The following is a 17,500-nucleotide window of genomic DNA, read 5'->3' as shown; positions in this document are numbered from 1 at the left end:
CATTTTGGGCACGTGATCTTCGGGCATTCTGTTAAAAATAAAAAGTTGCATAGCTGACTTATGAAATGGGAGATATGGCATATGTGACCCTCCACCACGGAATGAGTCGCATGTCACCTCGCTCGGCTCTGCGCTAGGCTTAATCACCTTATTCACAGGCTTATAACTCAAAAAGTTTGCGGTGATGTCTTCAAAATGTAAAAAAATATAATCAAATCATGAAAAGGTGACATGCGACTCATTCCGTGGTGGAGGGTCACATATGTTTGGTGATCACAAGGATAATAGTGGGGTGAACAAGATTATTTTAACGAAGTAAATTGCATCTTTTTCATGTCTTTGTGTGACCAACACTGGTATATTTCTCTTGTACATTGTTTTTCATCGTTGTGAGATTTAAGTTAAGTAATGTATTTGATTACATATGGGAGTGTTTGAATAACAACACTCAATAAACTGTGGTGTTATATGATCATAACTCACTGACATTATAAGATGTTTGATGGGTTGTTGACAGACCAGCTTTTTTGTCGTCCGAGGGGGAGCATATCGTCTTTGGTTTCATATTTATTGACCAAGGCCGAAGGCCGCGGTCAATAAATATGAAACAAAAGTCGATATGCCCCCCGAGGACCGACAAAAAAAGCTGGTCTGACAACAAACCACCAAACATCGTTTTTGTCATCATTTTGGTAGTGAGAAAATAAGATAACAATCAACACAGGGAGCCATGCTTTAAAACACGTGTTCCGTGCTGATAACCACACGAGTTCCGTGCGGATAACCACTGGCAAGCAAAGCTGGCGTGTGAAAGCAACTTTCTGTATTTTTGAGTTCATAAAATGTTGGGATGAATATGTCAGGTTTGAGGATGCACAGTCCTGTTTGTTCATCTCGGTATTCCACTCCCTCGGCTTTCAGTTGTGAGTATTAAGCTTAGGCAAAAAAAAAAATAGGTGTGGTTACGGTAACATAGCCAAAAAAATAGGGTAGGTAGGTAGGCAATCACTTTTTTTTTTTTTTAACTTTTTTTTCTAATGTGTACAAATTAAACCTACTTGACAGGGAAATAAGTATGCGACATGCACGGGCGCTTTCGCTTTCATTGCGTTTTTTTGTGTTTTTTTGACAAATGTAATAAAAAGTTATAGGATCGGCCCCTAAAAATAGGGTAGGTCGGGTTACCGTAACCACACCTATTTTTTTTTTAGGCCTTAGTAATCGAATGTGGAAGCTGCGTTGAGTCAAAGGTCACTGAAGATTTGCGTCGTGCAGCGAAGGAAAGAATCGCGATCTTGTTTCCGACTCAGTACCTCTTTGTTTTTCATTAGACCTGTCAATCTGCTTGCTCGGCTTTGTGAGATGTTTGCATATCTTGTTGCTATTTTCTTTGCTTTTATCATTATTTCTTATTTGTGCTTCGTTTATCGATACAACGTCTTGTGCACGGGTCAAAATGTGTGTGTCAGGGGCCAATTGGTTTGACTTGAACTTGACGTTCGTGTTTCTCACACAAAGATACACGCACTCCATGACTTTGTAAGAAGACATAACATATCGGTAGGTTTCATTTGTTTGTGACGAATTAAGTAGTTTTGTTTTTTTGTTTAATTTTGCCTGTTTGCCAGTTGGTTTTTGGAACTTTGCAAAGCAGTGTCTTGTCGTCTGTTTAGGTCTGGGGAAACGCCAATGAAAAGAGCCGAAGAATCCTCGAGCGTTTCTATTGGGTTTGCTTTTGATTATCCATGTAATAGGGCTTCCTGCAACTATGGTAACCGGGGATTTATTCCCCGGGGAACATGAGATTTATTTCCCAGGTGCTTGTGAATGAAAACTCGTGAAAATGATGACAACATAGTTTATTCTGTCACCATTCCGATCGTTAATATCGGTTAACTTTGAACATGTGTGCAAGCTCTCATATAATATAATTATACTAGATTATGTCATGAATTGTCATCAACCACTAAACCTGAGAAATAAACTTAAATATTTTTGTAAAAAAAAAAGAAAAAAAAGAAAACAAAAGATGCATAATGATGTACGACACCGATACATGCACAGCTTTTTTTTTCTTCTTTTTTTTTTAAACATTTGTATTCAAATTTTAAACACAGTACATGTACATCACAAACATATACCCTTCAAAAAAGGTTAAGGACCACTGTTTTAAACGCATGATACATGGACAACCTACCGCCAACCGTACTGGTAATGTGCTCCTGCTTATATTACAAAGTCACCGAGACAGAATTCGATCTTAAAATTTGTGACCCTCCACCACGAAATGAGTCGCATGTCACCTTTGCATGATTTTCATATTTTTACATTTTTCTAAAGAGTTTTTTATGCTCTATCCAGTGGTGAAAACCGTTTTGGAAAAGAACGAAAACTGTTTGAGTTAAAAGCCTGTGACTAAGGTGACCCTCACGCTGTTACCATACACTCTCCGGACTTATATCAAGCCTAGCGCAGAACCGCGCGAGGTGACATGCGACTCATTTCGTGGTGGAGGGTCAAATTTGTGTAAGTTTCTTTCAGACGGGCACAAGGAAGCAAAGGAATGTTTACGTGACGTGATTATTCGTTGTACGACGTCTTCTTGAACTTTGTTTCGCTTTTGACGTCAGAGGCTTGTTTAATCTGTGTCGTTTGTCTTTAAAGTTCCCGAAAAAAAGAGGGGGGGGGTGGTAATTCAGCATTTTGACTATCACGGGTATACTGTCTAAAATGCCTACAAACCATTGACAGCTATGCAAGTTGAACAACGCAAAGACCCTCTCCCACCTAACACCCCCCCCCACCCACCCCCGCCCACCCCCGCCACCAACCCCACCACCCCCCCCAAAAAAAAAAACACCCAAGGACAATGTACTTTGAAGTTCATCTAAAAGAAAGAACCGTCATTATAATAGCACTACATTCATGATAACAACCACTTACAGTAGGCTTACATTGATAATACTAACGGTACATATACACAGCCCTTCTCCTGTACAATACAAAACTGTGTGTACAAATAAATAAGAACGTGCGTCGCATTATTACAAATACAGTGGAAACCATCTTTTAAAGACTTCCAAAATTCTAAAAAAAAAACCAGGTAGGAGTCTTAAAATGTGGTGCATTTACAGAGGCTATGAACAGAAAATCTCAGAAAATCTGGTCTTTAAAGGGAGAGAGTCTTCAATTGGGGGGGGGGGGGGTCTTAAATTAGGGGGGGTCTTAAATTGGGGGGGGGGGTGTCTTAAAATGAGAGATCTACGGTAGCACTTAAGATCTGGTTTAAAACGTCTTACCGTATTCTTTACAGTGGCAGGTGGCACAGCCGTAGGAATCGTGGGTGTAGTAGTACCCGTACTCGCAGTAGTCGCAGTTGGGAGTCTCGGGGCAAACTGCTCATTAAACAAGCGAAAATGAATCAACAATTTGTCCTTGGACTATTACATAAAACACACGTAAAAAAGTTCCTTGTTTTTTTCTTTTGCGTGAACTTTTACATGCATGACCGTTTTTATCCCGCCATTCAGGCAGCCATACGCCGATTGAGGGGGAGGCATGCTGGGTATGTTCGTGTTTCTATAACCCACCGTACTCTGACATGGGTTACAGGATCTTTTCCGTGCGCACTTGGTCTTGTGCTTGCGTGTACACACGAAGGGAGATAAGGCGCTAGCAGGTCTGCTTATAACAACCTATACAAACCCGACATTATTTGCGAACACCGTCTATTAGCCCCCCCCCCCCCCCCAAAAAAAAAAAAAAAAAAAAAAAAAAAAAGTCTGTTAACGGTAACATAGGCAAAACAAATAGGGTCGGTAGGTCGGGATTTTTTTTTTTTCTCTCCATAAACCCATATTTTTAAGTTATTTTGCCAAAAAACAAAGACTTTTTTTTCTTTTTTTTCCAAAAACCCATATTTTTCAGTTATTTTGCCCAAAAAACAAAGACTTTTTTTTTTCTTTTTTTTTCCAAATGCCAAAAAAAAGTCTAGGGTCGCGCGAAAAAATAGGGTCGGTCGGGATACCGTAAACAGATTTTTTTTGTGTGTGCCTTACTAACACTTACCGTAATACAATGGATGCTCCTTTTTATTGTGCTCGGAAAATAATTTCGTTGACATATTTTTGAAGAATAGCTCTTTTTAAGTAACACTGATATTTCTGTTGTTGAATTTGAATATACATTTAACAGCGAAAAAAACATTAAATAAAAATCTTAAAAACAAAACAAACAAGTCGCGTAAGGCGAAAATACAATATTTAGTCAAGTAGCTGTCGAACTCACAGAATGAAACTGAACGCAACGCAACGCAGCAAGACCGTATACTCGTAGCATCGTCACTCCACCGCCCGTGGCAAAGGCAGTGCCCGTGGAATTGACAAGAAGAGCGGGGTATTCGTTGCGCTGAGAAGGATAGCACGCTTTTCTGTACCTCTCTTCGTTTTAACTTTCTGAGCGTGTTTTTAATCGAAACATATCATATCTATATATTTTTGGAATCAGGAACCGACAAGGAATAAGATGAAAGTGTTTTTAAATTGATTTCGAAAAAAAAAATTGATAATAATTTTTATATATTTAATTTTCAGAGCTTGTTTTTAATCCGAATATAACATATGTATATGTTTTTGGAATCAGCAAATGATGGAGAATAAGATAAACGTAAATTTGGATCGTTTTATAAAATTTTTTTTTTTTTTACAATTTTCAGATTTTTAATGACCAAAGTCATTAATTAATTTTTAAGCCACCAAGCTGAAATGCAATACCGAAGTCCGGGCTTTGTCGAAGATTACTTGACCAAAATTTCAACCAATTTGGTTGAAAAATGAGGGCGTGACAGTGCCGCCTCAACTTTCACGAAAAGCCGGATATGACGTCATCAAAGACATTTATCAAAAAAATGAAAAAAACGTATGGGGATTTCATACCCAGGAACTCTCATGTCAAATTTCACAAAGATCGGTCCAGTAGTTTAGTCTGAATCGCTCTACACACACACACACACACACACACACACGCACACACGCACACACACACGCACATACACCACGACCCTCGTTTCGATTCCCCCTCGATGTTAAAATATTTAGTCAAAACTTGACTAAATATAAAAACACTTACCGTAGGGTTTGCAGACGCAGTAGTTACAGCTGTAGTAGTCTTTCTTGTACTCCTCGCCATACTGGCAGTCGTGACACTCTGACTTCACGCACTCTGCACAGTGAAAATATTAGGATCAGTTTGGTTGTGTTGTTGTTATATTTAGTCAAGTTTTGACTAAATATTTTAACATCGAGGGGGAATCGAAACGAGGGTCGTGGTGTATGTGCGTGTGTGTGTGTGTGCGTGTGTGCGTGTGTGTGTGTGTGTAGAGCGATTCAGACTAAACTACTGGACCGATCTTTATGAAATTTGACATGAGAGTTCCTAAGTATGAAATCCCCATACGTTTTTTTTCATTTTTTTGATAAATGTCTTTGATGACGTCATATCCGGCTTTTCGTGAAAGTTGAGGCGGCACTGTCACGCCCTCATTTTTCAACCAAATTGGTTGAAATTTTGGTCAAGTAATCTTCGACGAAGCCCGGGGTTCGGTATTGCATTTCAGCTTGGTGGCTTAAAAATTAATTAATGACTTTGGTCATTAAAAATCTGAAAATTGTAAAAAAAAATAAAAATTTATAAAACGATCCAAATTTACGTTTATCTTATTCTCCATCATTTGCTGATTCCAAAAACATATAAATATGTTATATTCGGATTAAAAACAAGCTCTGAAAATTAAATATATAAAAATTATTATCAAAATTAAATTGTCCAAATCAATTTAAAAACACTTTCATCTTATTCCTTGTCGGTTCCTGATTCCAAAAACATATAGATATGATATGTTTGGATTAAAAACACGCTCAGAAAGTTAAAACAAAGAGAGGTACAGAAAAGCGTGCTATCCTTCTTAGCGCAACTACTACCCCGCTCTTCTTGTCAATTTCACTGCCTTTGCCATGAGCGGTGGACTGACGATGCTACGAGTATACGCTCTTGCTGAAAAATGGCAGCTACTTGACTAAATATTGTATTTTCGCCTTACGCGACTTGTTTTTATTCATCTCTTTGTCATCAAAGGTAGGTTGTTTGAACGTTTGTTATTGACAAAACAATACATCTATTTGTCTATTTTTTTAATTTTTGTATTGATTGATAATTACACATTAACATGCTTCCATTTGAAACTTCTCGGTCTTCATCGGGGATTGACGCCCGACCAAAGGTAATTGAAGCCCGACGGAGCAAAACGACGGAGGGCTTCAATTAGACTTTGGGAGGGCGTCAATCCACGATGAAGACCGAGAAGTTCCAAATGAAAGCATGTTAATGTTATTGTAATTCAATCTGACGACGATCTCTTTCCTGCTTTCATGCAGTTGTAAACAGACAGAATTGGTTCTGTTCTGTTCACACACTACTTTCAGTCCACCAACCTGCAATGGTCAAGTCCCAAGAAATATGTCTCTGTATTCCTATCGTATCACTCTGCTCCTGTTTTGTTTTCTTTCACACACATTTTCCCTTCTTTTTTGACGGGTTTCTGGACAGAAAACTCTAAAACAAATTATTTTCATCACAAAAGCGATCTTTGGAATTGACTGCAGTAGTCCGGAAGAATTCATGCATCAACTTACGTCACGTATTCGACGTCATCACTTCGCATACCTTATGGTCTCGGTATTTCGTTGGCCTTCATATTTCCTACTTGTAAAATGACCCTCAAAGCTAACCGAGACTAGTTGAGGCTGTATCAATGCGCCTCACCAGCAGGTTGTTAATGGATTTTTTAGCGAGTGGTTATCGACAATTAATGACCGGTAATTTTTAATGAGTTGGGGCATTCTGACCAATCACAGGATCTGTTTCATTAAAACGTAAACTTGATTGAATTACAATTATGTTTATGCTTTTTAATTATTCTTTTATTCTTTTACTTTTTTATGTATTTGTTAATTGATATGTGTTTATTGTTATGTATTACCTCGCCAGAGGCTCGGTAAAACCTGACAATCGACCCTTGGGAAAGTATGCACGATATTTAGAACTCGGGAGTGTGTAACCTATATATATTTTTTTTAATTATCCATCTATTTTTACATTTAGTCAAGTTTTGACTAAATGTTTTAACATAGAGGGGGGAATCGAGACGAGGGTCGTGGTGTATGTGTGTCTGTCTGTCTGTCTGTCTGTCTGTCTGTCTGTCTGTCTGTGTGTGTGTGTAGAGCGATTCAGACTAAACTACTGGGCCGATCTTTATGAAATTTGACATGAGAGTTCCTGGGTATGATATCCCCGGACATGTTTTTCTTTTTTTCGATAAATACCTTTGATGACGTCATATCCGGCTTTTTGTAAAAGTTGAGGCGGAACTGTCACACCCTCATTTTTCAATCAAATTGATTGAAATTTTGGCAAAGCAATCTTCGACGACACCCGGGGTTTGGTATTGCATTTCAGTTTGGTGGCTTAAAAACTGATGAGTGAGTTTGGTCATTAAAAATCGGAAACTTGTAATTAAAATTATTTTTTTATTAAACGATCCAAAAACAATTTCATCTTATTTTTCGTCATTTTCTGATTCTAAAATCATATACATATGTTATATTTGGATTGAAAACAAGCTCTGAAAATTAAAAATATAAACATTATGATCAAAACTAAATTTTCGAAATCGATTCAAAACCTATTTCATCTTATTCCTTGTCAGTTCCTGATTCCAAAAACATATAGATATGATATGTTTGGATTAAAAACACGCTCAGAAAGTTAAAACAAAGAGAGGTACAGTAAAGCGTGCTATGAAGCACAGCGCAATCGCTACCGCGCCAAACAGGCTCGTCACTTTCACTGCCTTTTGCACTAGCGGTGGACTACGTTCAGTTTCATTCTGTGAGTTCCACAGCTTGATTAAATGTAGTAATTTCGCCTTACGCGACTTGTTTTTATTTATTATTAATTTTTATTTTTTTAACTTTTTTTTATTCATCTATTTTTTAATTTTTTTTTATTAATATTTATTTATTTATTTATTCATGTATTTGTTCTCTTCATTACATTTAGTCAAATTGTGACTAAATGTTTTAGCATAGAGGGGGAATCGAGACGAGGGTCGTGGTGTATGTGTGTGTGTGTGTGTGTGTCTGTGCGTGTGTGTGTGTAGAGCGATTCAGACCAAACTACTGGACCAATCATTATGCAATTTGACATGAGAGTTCCTGGGAATGATATCCCCGGATTTTTGTTTTTATAAATACCTTTGATGACGTCATAACCGGCTTTTTGTAAAAGTGAGGCGGCACTGTCACACCCTCATTTTTCAATCAAATTGATTGAAATTTGACCAAGCAATCTTTGACAAAGGCCGGACTTCGGTATTGCATATCAGCTTGGTGGCTTAAAAATTAGTTAATGACTTTGGTCATTAAATATCTGAAAATTGTCAGGAGGAAAAGACGTTACTTTTTGTTTCGCTGTAACTCTCCCCCCCCCCCCCCCCCCCCCCCCTGAAGAAGAAAATGTAAGTTGTACGCCCTCACGGCAAAGCCATTAGGGGAATGTTACACGGGAAAAACCGGCTTTGTATGAAAAAAAACAATAAAAATGCGGGGGGGGGGGGGGGATTTAGACAGCTGGCTGCCGGCTGCCAACTGCGAGAGGAGACCTGAAATGGGCTAGGGACCGGGTTGGGTCGTCTTGGGTCAGTGCTGAAATGGTTACTTTATTGACTGTTGGCCGAACGGACAACCGGGCTTCATAATTTTGCATGCATGTATTCGTGTTTCCAAGGCCTGAGCATAGACCAAATAGCCTGGACACGTGACCCTTCGAGGTTACGACTCTCGACTTTCAGGGGCGCGTCGCATCCGGTTTGAAAGGCCAGCGATTCGAAGACAGTGAAAAGAAAGCACGCTCCAGTTATTTGTGACAATAGGAGGTGACAATGAACTGGATTTCCCAAAACTCCAAGCTAAACTTAACAAAACTCATCGAAAAACATGTTCCATATGCACTTTTGCTGAGTTTATTTTAGCATTTTCAGAACTTACACACACACACACCATATATATATATATATATATATATATATATATATATATAGAATGACGTCAAGAGCGAGAATGCATAGAAATTACGTCATGAGCAAGGGAGATCATCCTTTACTCTGTGTGTGTCTCCACCGCCTACATTCCAACAAGGAATTTTGAAAGCAGGGAGCACACTAGAGGTAATGGAAGAGGTGGGGGGAGGGGGTAAGAATTAGATCTAGAAAGAACTCTTCACAGACAGCCTACTGGAGAATCAAACCCTTTCGGAGCCGATTGCAACACTGAACAAGAATAACCCGAGGAGAGTTCTACAACCTCAAAGGATTGAGAAGTCACCGTTTTTGTTTAGCCAAGACTGCTACCGGTTTCGAGCTGAGAAGCTCTCATCAGGCAGTCTCTTGGCATAAAACAGAGAAGAACTCTCAAACTTCTATGCAAAAGAGAAAACCACATTTCTGCGGTAGGCCCTCTGCATAGACGAGAATCCTTCTTTGATTCCCCTGCAACTGTCAGTGAAGAGTATGAAAAAGAAATTTTGAAGTATCAGCAGCTGCTCTTGGTTGTTGAAGCAACAAAATACATATATATATACGACTTGTGTCTGTCTGTGTGTGTGTGTGTGTGTGTTTTTGTGTGTGTGTGTGTGTGTGTGTATGTGTGTGTGTGTGTGTGTGTGTGTGTGTGTGTGTGTGTGTACCCATGTTTCCACAGGTTTGGTTGCCTAAATCACCATAAGGCAACCATCCACACGTGGATGGCAACCTAAACTCTGGATGACAACCTAATTGCTCGCTTCATTTAACACCGTTAAATTGACTTTTTTGACGGAAAGAATGTCATAACAATGTTCAAAATGACATTCTTTCCGTCCTCTATTGGCGACGAAATAGGTCAAATTTTGTGCCTTTTTATAGTGCAAAATTCTTCGATGCCGGACCGAGTACTGCACCCAGTGCTGTTTTAGTGCAAGTGCACTAGAAAGGCACTGCACCCAGTGCCGCCTCTTAGGTAACCATCCACACTTTAGGTACGTGTGTTTGCGATGCACGGCCAAAGTTCTCGATGGATCTACCCAGAACTGATGATGACAAAAGTGACAATGAAGCTGAAAGAGACAATGACAAACAGAGACAGCCTACAGAAAGGCCCATGGTGGTTGAGACACCAGACGACCTGTTCTTGGTCGGTTTTGACAGTGTGGACTATGTCGCGCTCGGCCTTGAGGACTGGAGCACTGCAGACGTTGATGACGATGACTCTGAGTAGCATGCTGTGGGGGTGAAGTGTTCTTCCGTCAGCCCCTCACTCTCTGACCTTTTTGTTTTTGATTTTAATCAAACTTTTTTGTCTAGTTTTTATGTTTCTTTTTATTCATCTTTTTATGTACCTTTTTATTGTCCCTTTTCAAGCTCTACCAGTAACCCCAAGGTCACAAACCAAACTGTGAACTGTGAGGTGCAAACAGCACCAGTGGAGGCCCTTGCCTCAATGCACGTGGTTGAAAATGAAAATGTTAATTTATGTGATGTGGTGCCTGCTTGTAACATTCCTTGTGTCTGTTCCATTGACTCTGTGACCCAGTCACAGCCTCGCTCCAGTTGCATAGACACACCCCCTTTTGTCAGTAGTACTTGTAATGCTTCACGTGTCTGTCCCATTGACCCAGTGACCCAGTCTCAGCCTTGCTCCAGTTACATAGACACACCCCCTTTTGTCAGTAGTACTTGTAATGCTTCACGTGTCTGTCCCATTGACCCAGTGACCCAGTCTCAGCCTTGCTCCAGTTACATAGACACACACCCCTTTGTCAGTAGTACTTGTAATGCTTCACGTGTCTGTCCCATTGACCCAGTGACCCAGTCACAGCCCCACGTCAGTTGCATAGACACACCCCCTTCTGTCAGTGGTAGCTCACCTGTTGTAGTCTCCTGTGATGATGATGATGATGATGGTGATGATGAGGATGATGGTGACGATGATGGTGACGATGGTGTTGATGATGATGTCACTGTAAAAGATGTAGACGGTATTTCATTTGACGTAGTCTTGCGTGATGATCATACTATTGCTGCTGCCATTGGTGTGTATACCCGTGGTGATGTTTTCTTAAAAGATGTGGTTGCCAGTGATGATCAGGCCGCTACTGTTGTTAATGATTATCATCGCTGTAGTTTTTTGCGACGATCATGCTGCAACTCTTGATATAAATACATATGCAAGTACTTTGGCTCCTTGTGATGATTGTACTCCCTGTGGTGATAATGATGCTGTTACATGTATTGTGTCTCCGTGTGATGACCATACTGCTCCTGTAGATATTGATGCTGTTGCGTGTAATGATTCTGTTGCATGTATTTTGTCTCCGTGTGATGACCGTACTGCTCCTGTAGATATTGATGCTGTCGCTTGTAATGATGCTGCTGCATGTATTTTGCCTCCGTGTGATGACCATACTGCTCCTGTAGATATTGATGCTGTTGCATGTAATGTGTTTCCATGCAATGATAATGATGCAAAATGTCATGTGTTTTCTTGTGATGACTATACTGGCACTGTTGATTATGACGCTGTTGCATGTAATGTGTTGTCATGCGATGAAAATGATGCAAAACGTCATGTGTTTTCTTGTGATACTGACAATGTTGATTATGATGCTGTTGCATGTAATGTGTTTCCATGTGGTGATCATACTGCCACTGTTGAATGTGTCACGTGTGTAGTGGTTCCCTGTGTCGATCATGCTGTCGCTGCAGATATTGATAATGTTGCATGTGTTGTATCTTCTTGTGATGATTATGCTGCCACTGTTGATAATGATCCTGCTTCTTGTGATGTGTTTTTTCGTGATGATGATAGGATTGATAATGATATTGTTGGTGGCGGCGCTGTCTCACGTGATGAGGTTACTTGTAATTATTGTGATGTCGTTGATGATGATTATTGTGATGTCGCTAATGATGATGTTGCAATTTCACATGATACACCTTCTACCAAAATTTGCACAGCAGACGCACTCATTGACCCCTTGACCCAGTTACACGCCGTGTCACGTGCACGCTCTATTGTCGCATTCTTTGTTGATACACACACTGCCGATAACACAACAGACACAGGTTTAGTAGGTCAGCGCAACACAGCCCCAGCACAGAACAAGAGAAAATCACAGAGCACACATGCAGGCCCATCCAAACAAAGCTCCTCCAAACTAAACTGCATTGCACTAAATGTTTGTGGCATCATAAGTAAACTTTTAAGTCCTGATTTCTTAGAGTTGTTGACTAAGTATGACATTGTTGCAATTTCGGAAAGTAAACTGGATAATTTTGACCGCATTAATATCCCTGGTTTTACTGTGTTTTATAAAAATCGTTCAAAATTCAAAAGAAAATCTGGGGGAATTATGTTATGCATCAAAAATTGTGTTCTTGAATTTGTCACAGTTATTGATTCTTTTGACAGAAAATCTTGCATTGACGATACTGTTGCCTGTAATTATAGCTTTGTCGACCATGAACTTTGTAATGATGTCTTATATTTTAAGCTTGACCGACGTGTCTTAGGCCATGAAGTTCTTTTTGGGTGTGTGTATTTCCCTCCTGAGGGATCAGATTATTTTGACAGGAACTCTTTTGCCATGGTTGAAAACGACATTGTAAATTTGCATGTTGACATGTTTTGTCTGCTGGGCGATTTTAATGCCAGAACTAGCTCTATCAGTGAATATGTCGAAGACGATCTTGTTGATGTTGACGATGATTCTTGTGTTTTTTCACCGTTACCTGATCGGTTGTCTGATGACAATAGTACAAACAATATGGGCTTTGCATTGTTGGGTTTTTGTAAAACAATGGACGCGTTTATAATTAACGGCCGCATAGGCCTACCAGAAAATAGCAGAAAATGTACATCCAAGGAAAGTAGTGTGGTAGACTATGTTATTGCTTCAGTGTCATTGATCAATACTATTGTTGATTTTTGTGTACTTGACTTCTGTGAGTTGTATTCTGATATCCATTGCCCGATCTCTGTTGTCTTCGGCTTTTCAAATCACGATAATTTGGAAGCAAGTGACTCTTCTTGTGTACAAACACAAAGTTCTGATTTTGTAGGCAGGCCGAAATGGTTCGATGACAGTCAAATTAAATTTGCTGAACAGTTAAAAGAAGCAGATGAGATTATTAGACAATTAGATTGTACTTTATCTGCACAACTAGTTGATGTCAGTGTATTGTCGCAACTTCAGATTGACCAGTTTTGTTCTCAGATTTGTGATATTATGAAAAACGCTGCCTCGGATATTGGACTTTTGAAGAACAACACTAGAAAAAGTAAACCTTGTACTAAAAAAAGGAAAAATGATAACCTCCCTTGGTTTGATTCCCAATGTGAGAAAAGTCGTAGAGAATTTTTTAACGCAAAAATAATGCGAGACGTCTTAGGAGTAGAGTTTCTAAAGATAACCTATCCAGAGCAAGTAAAGCATACAAAAAGCAGCTTAGAGTATCGTTTAAAAAATACAAATCAAAATTTATGAAGAAAATATCAAGTTTAAAATTTTCTGATCCTAAGGCATTTTGGAAGATAATAAATGGTTGTAGCCAAGACAAGAGAGAAACATATGCTAAAGTATCCTGTGATGCATTTTTTGAGCATTTTAAACGTCTTGGTAAGACAGATGACAATGATGCTAATTCTGCAGATCAGCAAAATGATCAAAGTACCTTTTCTATAAATACATATTTACTAAATGACCTGTTTACTGAAGAAGAGGTTGAAATTGCTCTCAGAAACTTAAAAAATAATAAAGCTTGTGGCTTAGACACTATAACAAATGAATTTTTGAAGAATGTTTCAGCAGATCTCTTGTCAGTTATTACTAAGTTTTTTAATTTAGTCCTTGTATCCGGCAAAGTACCCGAAGATTGGACTATTGGTGTCATTAAGCCCCTTTTCAAGAATAAGGGTAGTAAGGATGATCCTAATAACTATAGAGGTATTTCCATCCTGAGCTGTTTTGGAAAAGCTTTCACCTGTCTGTTAAACAACCGCCTTACTCATTTTTTTGATGCCAATAACACTATTGGTGAAGAACAAGCAGGTTTTCGCTCCGACCATGGTGTGACTGATCATATTTTTACCCTGAATGCTATAATAGACTTTTTCCTGTCTAAAAAGAAGAGATTGTACTGTGTTTTTGTTGACTATGAAAAGGCTTTTGACCTTGTTAACCGCTCTTTTTTGTGGCAGAAATTGTTAAATTGTGGTGTGCGTGGTAAGATGTTGACGATTGTTCAAGATATGTACTCTAAAGCTAAGTCCTGTGTACAGTGGAACACTAAGTTGTCTGACTTTTTTTCTTGTTCTGCCGGTGTGAGACAAGGTGAGAACTTGTCTCCCCTGCTTTTTTCCGTATATTTAAACGATCTGAAGAATTATTTTGATCGGGAGTCAGCTCTAAATACCTTAGGACGTGAATCCGAAAATGTAAACTGTGACAACAGTGATATTAACGTTCTGTATGGGTTGTTCATTTTGTTGTATGCTGACGATACGGTTATTTTTGCTGAATCGCCAGAATCCTTGCAGATCGCTCTAGATATTATGGACAGATATTGTAAAGATTGGTTTTTGAAATTGAATGTGACTAAAACAAAAGTAATGATTTTCTCAAGAGGGAAAGTAAGAACAGTTCCGACATTTACATTCAATGGTCGGAAACGTGATATTGTGTATGATTTTCAATACCTGGGTATTAAATTTAGCTACAATGGTAAATTTACTGTTGCACAGAAGAATTTGTATGACCGTGCCTCCAAGGCCATGTTTGCTTTATTACGTAAAACTAGAAAACTGTTTTTGCCTCTTGATGTCCAAATTGACCTCTTTGAAAAAACTGTGGTCCCTATTTTACTTTACGGTTCTGAAGTATGGTGCCCTTACATGTCTGATTTAGCTAACAAATTACAGATACGATTTTTTAAGATGATTTTGAAAGTTGGCAAATCAACACCAACAAACATGGTTTTGGGTGAATTAGGTCAGTTCCCTGTAAGTATTCAAGCGAAATGTCGTATGTTGAATTTTTGGTACAAACTTGCATTTTCTAATGGTTCTGACAAACTTTCTTGTGTGACATATCGTTTTTTGTTTAAAATGTATGAATCTGGTGTATACAAGTCAAAATTTTTGCTTTCTGTCCATGGTGTTCTAAATGAGTTAGGCTTTAGTGACTTTTGGCACAATCAAACAATCAATAATGTAACGGATGGTGATTATTTTAATACTTTCAAAGCACTGATGAAAAATAGGCTGCAAGACCAATTTGTCCAAACCTGGCATTCAGAAATAAATAACAATGAGTTTTATTATAATTATAGAATGTATAAAGAGAATTTTGAGTTTGAAAAGTACTTGTCCATCCTGCCGTTTAATTTAGCAAACGCTGTTTTAAAATTTAGAACACTGAATCATAAATTGCCTATACAAAAAGGTAGGACTCTTGGTATTCCCAGACAAGACAGAATCTGTCACAAATGTTCATCAGGTGACCTTGGGGACGAGTTCCATTATATTTTTGTATGTCCTTTTTTTATCAATTATAGAAAACAGTTGTTACGGTGCTATTATTATGCCCGCCCCAATTCAGTTAAATTCAGAGAGCTTTTTTCCAATACAAAAAAGAGTTTATTGCTAAAACTCGCAAAGTTCATGACACTTGTCATGGACTGTTTGAGAAGCGAGTAAAATTTAATTCTCTTTTAGCTTTATACTCCGTTATCTGTTTTGTGTTGTTTGTAATAGTATTTTTGTCCTTATGTTAACCCACCCATCACCCCCCCTCTCCCTTCCCCCCATTTCCCATAGTAAAGAAATGTATGTAATCACTTTGCACTTGTAGTGTTTTATTATTATTAGTATTAGTATTATTATTATTATGATTATTATTATTATTTATTATTATTATTGTTGAATTGTTTCTTGTATTGTTTTTGCTCTCCCTCACCCCTCAACTCCCTTTTCTGTACATAGTCTGATTTCTTTTTGTTTTAGTTCCTTTTATTTGGTGTTGAATGAAATGTGTTTTTATTGTGTTTTTAATCTTCCATGTACCCTCACGGGGTTTTATTGGAATAAATAAAACTTGAATAAATTCAAATTTGGTGGGCATATTCAGGTACACCCCGGACACAACCTGGTCGATGAGAATTTTCAACACGTGCTCTCAGCGCGCAGCGCTGAACCGATTTTTTTTTTATTTTTTTATTTTTTTATAATCTCAGTTGCATGCAGGCTGCTTCAACCCTTTCTTTTTTGCCTTTTTTTTTGTTTTGATTTTTGTTGTTGTTGGCGGGGAGCATCCTTCTTCATTGATCTTCTTTTTTTTTTTTTTTCAAGTAATGTTTTTACTATAACATTAACATTACTATATCTAAATGTATTTTAAACAACTTTTCTATATAACAATTCCCTCTCAAAAATGCATACAATATCCAGAGGGGAGCCATATCTATAAATACCAACACACATTTTGGCTATCACAATCAAATAATTCACATAACTTATTAGTGCCTTGGAACTTTGTGAATTTTCAAATACGCCCAAAAAAACTTCCTTTACGGTAATTTTAATAATCATATTATATTTACAGTTCACTTTATCCTCAACGCATTTCCAAATGGACATAATTTTCGGGCAAAAGTAAAAAAAAATGTTCAATATAATCAATTTCGTTCTCACAGTAAGTACAGCAATTACTCACGGAAATGCCTATTTTATACAATAAAATATTTGTGGGGTAAATATTGTGTAATATTTTCCAATGCAACATTCGCAATCTTGTTTCAGTGGTTACTTTGTTTACCATTAACCATTGCTCTTTTCCCGGCCTGAAATCAAATTTATGTTCCCAAAATTTAACTGAACCGATTTTGGTTTTTCTTTTCATCTTCCCAGATCCATTCCCACTAACTCTTCCTTATCTTCTCCAGTGTTTTGCGTTTATCTCCCTTCCTCCGTGTGGCGTCAATCCATTTTCCCGTTACTTCGTTACTATTTTTAGAATGTCACTGCACTGTCCAGAACGCTTTCCTTGCGCCCGTAAATTGTCCTCACTGTAAAAGTGCAAATGTCGAATCAATTTATAGCCACGCGAAAAATACACTATCGTCTATCTCTATATATTTATAGATATAGATATACATGTATATATACATATATATATATATATAAATATATATATATATATACTAGAGGAATACCCGGCTTCGCCGGGGTGAATAGCGAGACAGAGACAGACAGCGTGGCGGTTCACCACAATCACCTTTGAAGGCGAAGTCCTCTCAAACGGGATTGAGAATGTTAGAGCTTATTTCTAAGCCCTATATGGCTTTTCAAATGCC

At 38.2% G+C, this 17,500-nt stretch overlaps 1 protein-coding gene across 3 annotated transcripts in view; it reads right to left on the bottom strand.

Annotated features, from left to right (window-relative positions):
• The window catches only part of LOC138950683 (cysteine-rich motor neuron 1 protein-like), a 44,603-nt gene that overhangs the window by 14,624 nt on the left and 12,479 nt on the right, over window positions 1-17,500 (bottom strand). Inside the window, exons 5-8 of one of the 3 annotated variants that reach the window (XM_070322397.1) lie at window positions 11,017-11,109; window positions 5,128-5,220; window positions 3,300-3,395; window positions 1-28 (exon numbers count right to left, since the gene is read on the bottom strand). The exon at window positions 1-28 is cut by the window's left edge and continues 65 nt beyond it. In XM_070322397.1, the coding sequence (XP_070178498.1) occupies window positions 1-28; window positions 3,300-3,395; window positions 5,128-5,220; window positions 11,017-11,109 (310 nt within the window). The remainder of the gene's footprint in view (window positions 29-3,299; window positions 3,396-5,127; window positions 5,221-11,016; window positions 11,110-17,500) is intronic. The other 2 variants (XM_070322398.1, XM_070322399.1) reach the window with 2 other exon arrangements.

Source organism: Littorina saxatilis, linkage group LG16 (assembly GCF_037325665.1).
Source record: "Littorina saxatilis isolate snail1 linkage group LG16, US_GU_Lsax_2.0, whole genome shotgun sequence".
Lineage (NCBI taxonomy): Eukaryota > Metazoa > Mollusca > Gastropoda > Littorinimorpha > Littorinidae > Littorina > Littorina saxatilis.
The sequence above is the reverse complement of the archived record's forward strand: the minus strand, read 5'-3'. Positions and strand labels throughout refer to the sequence as shown.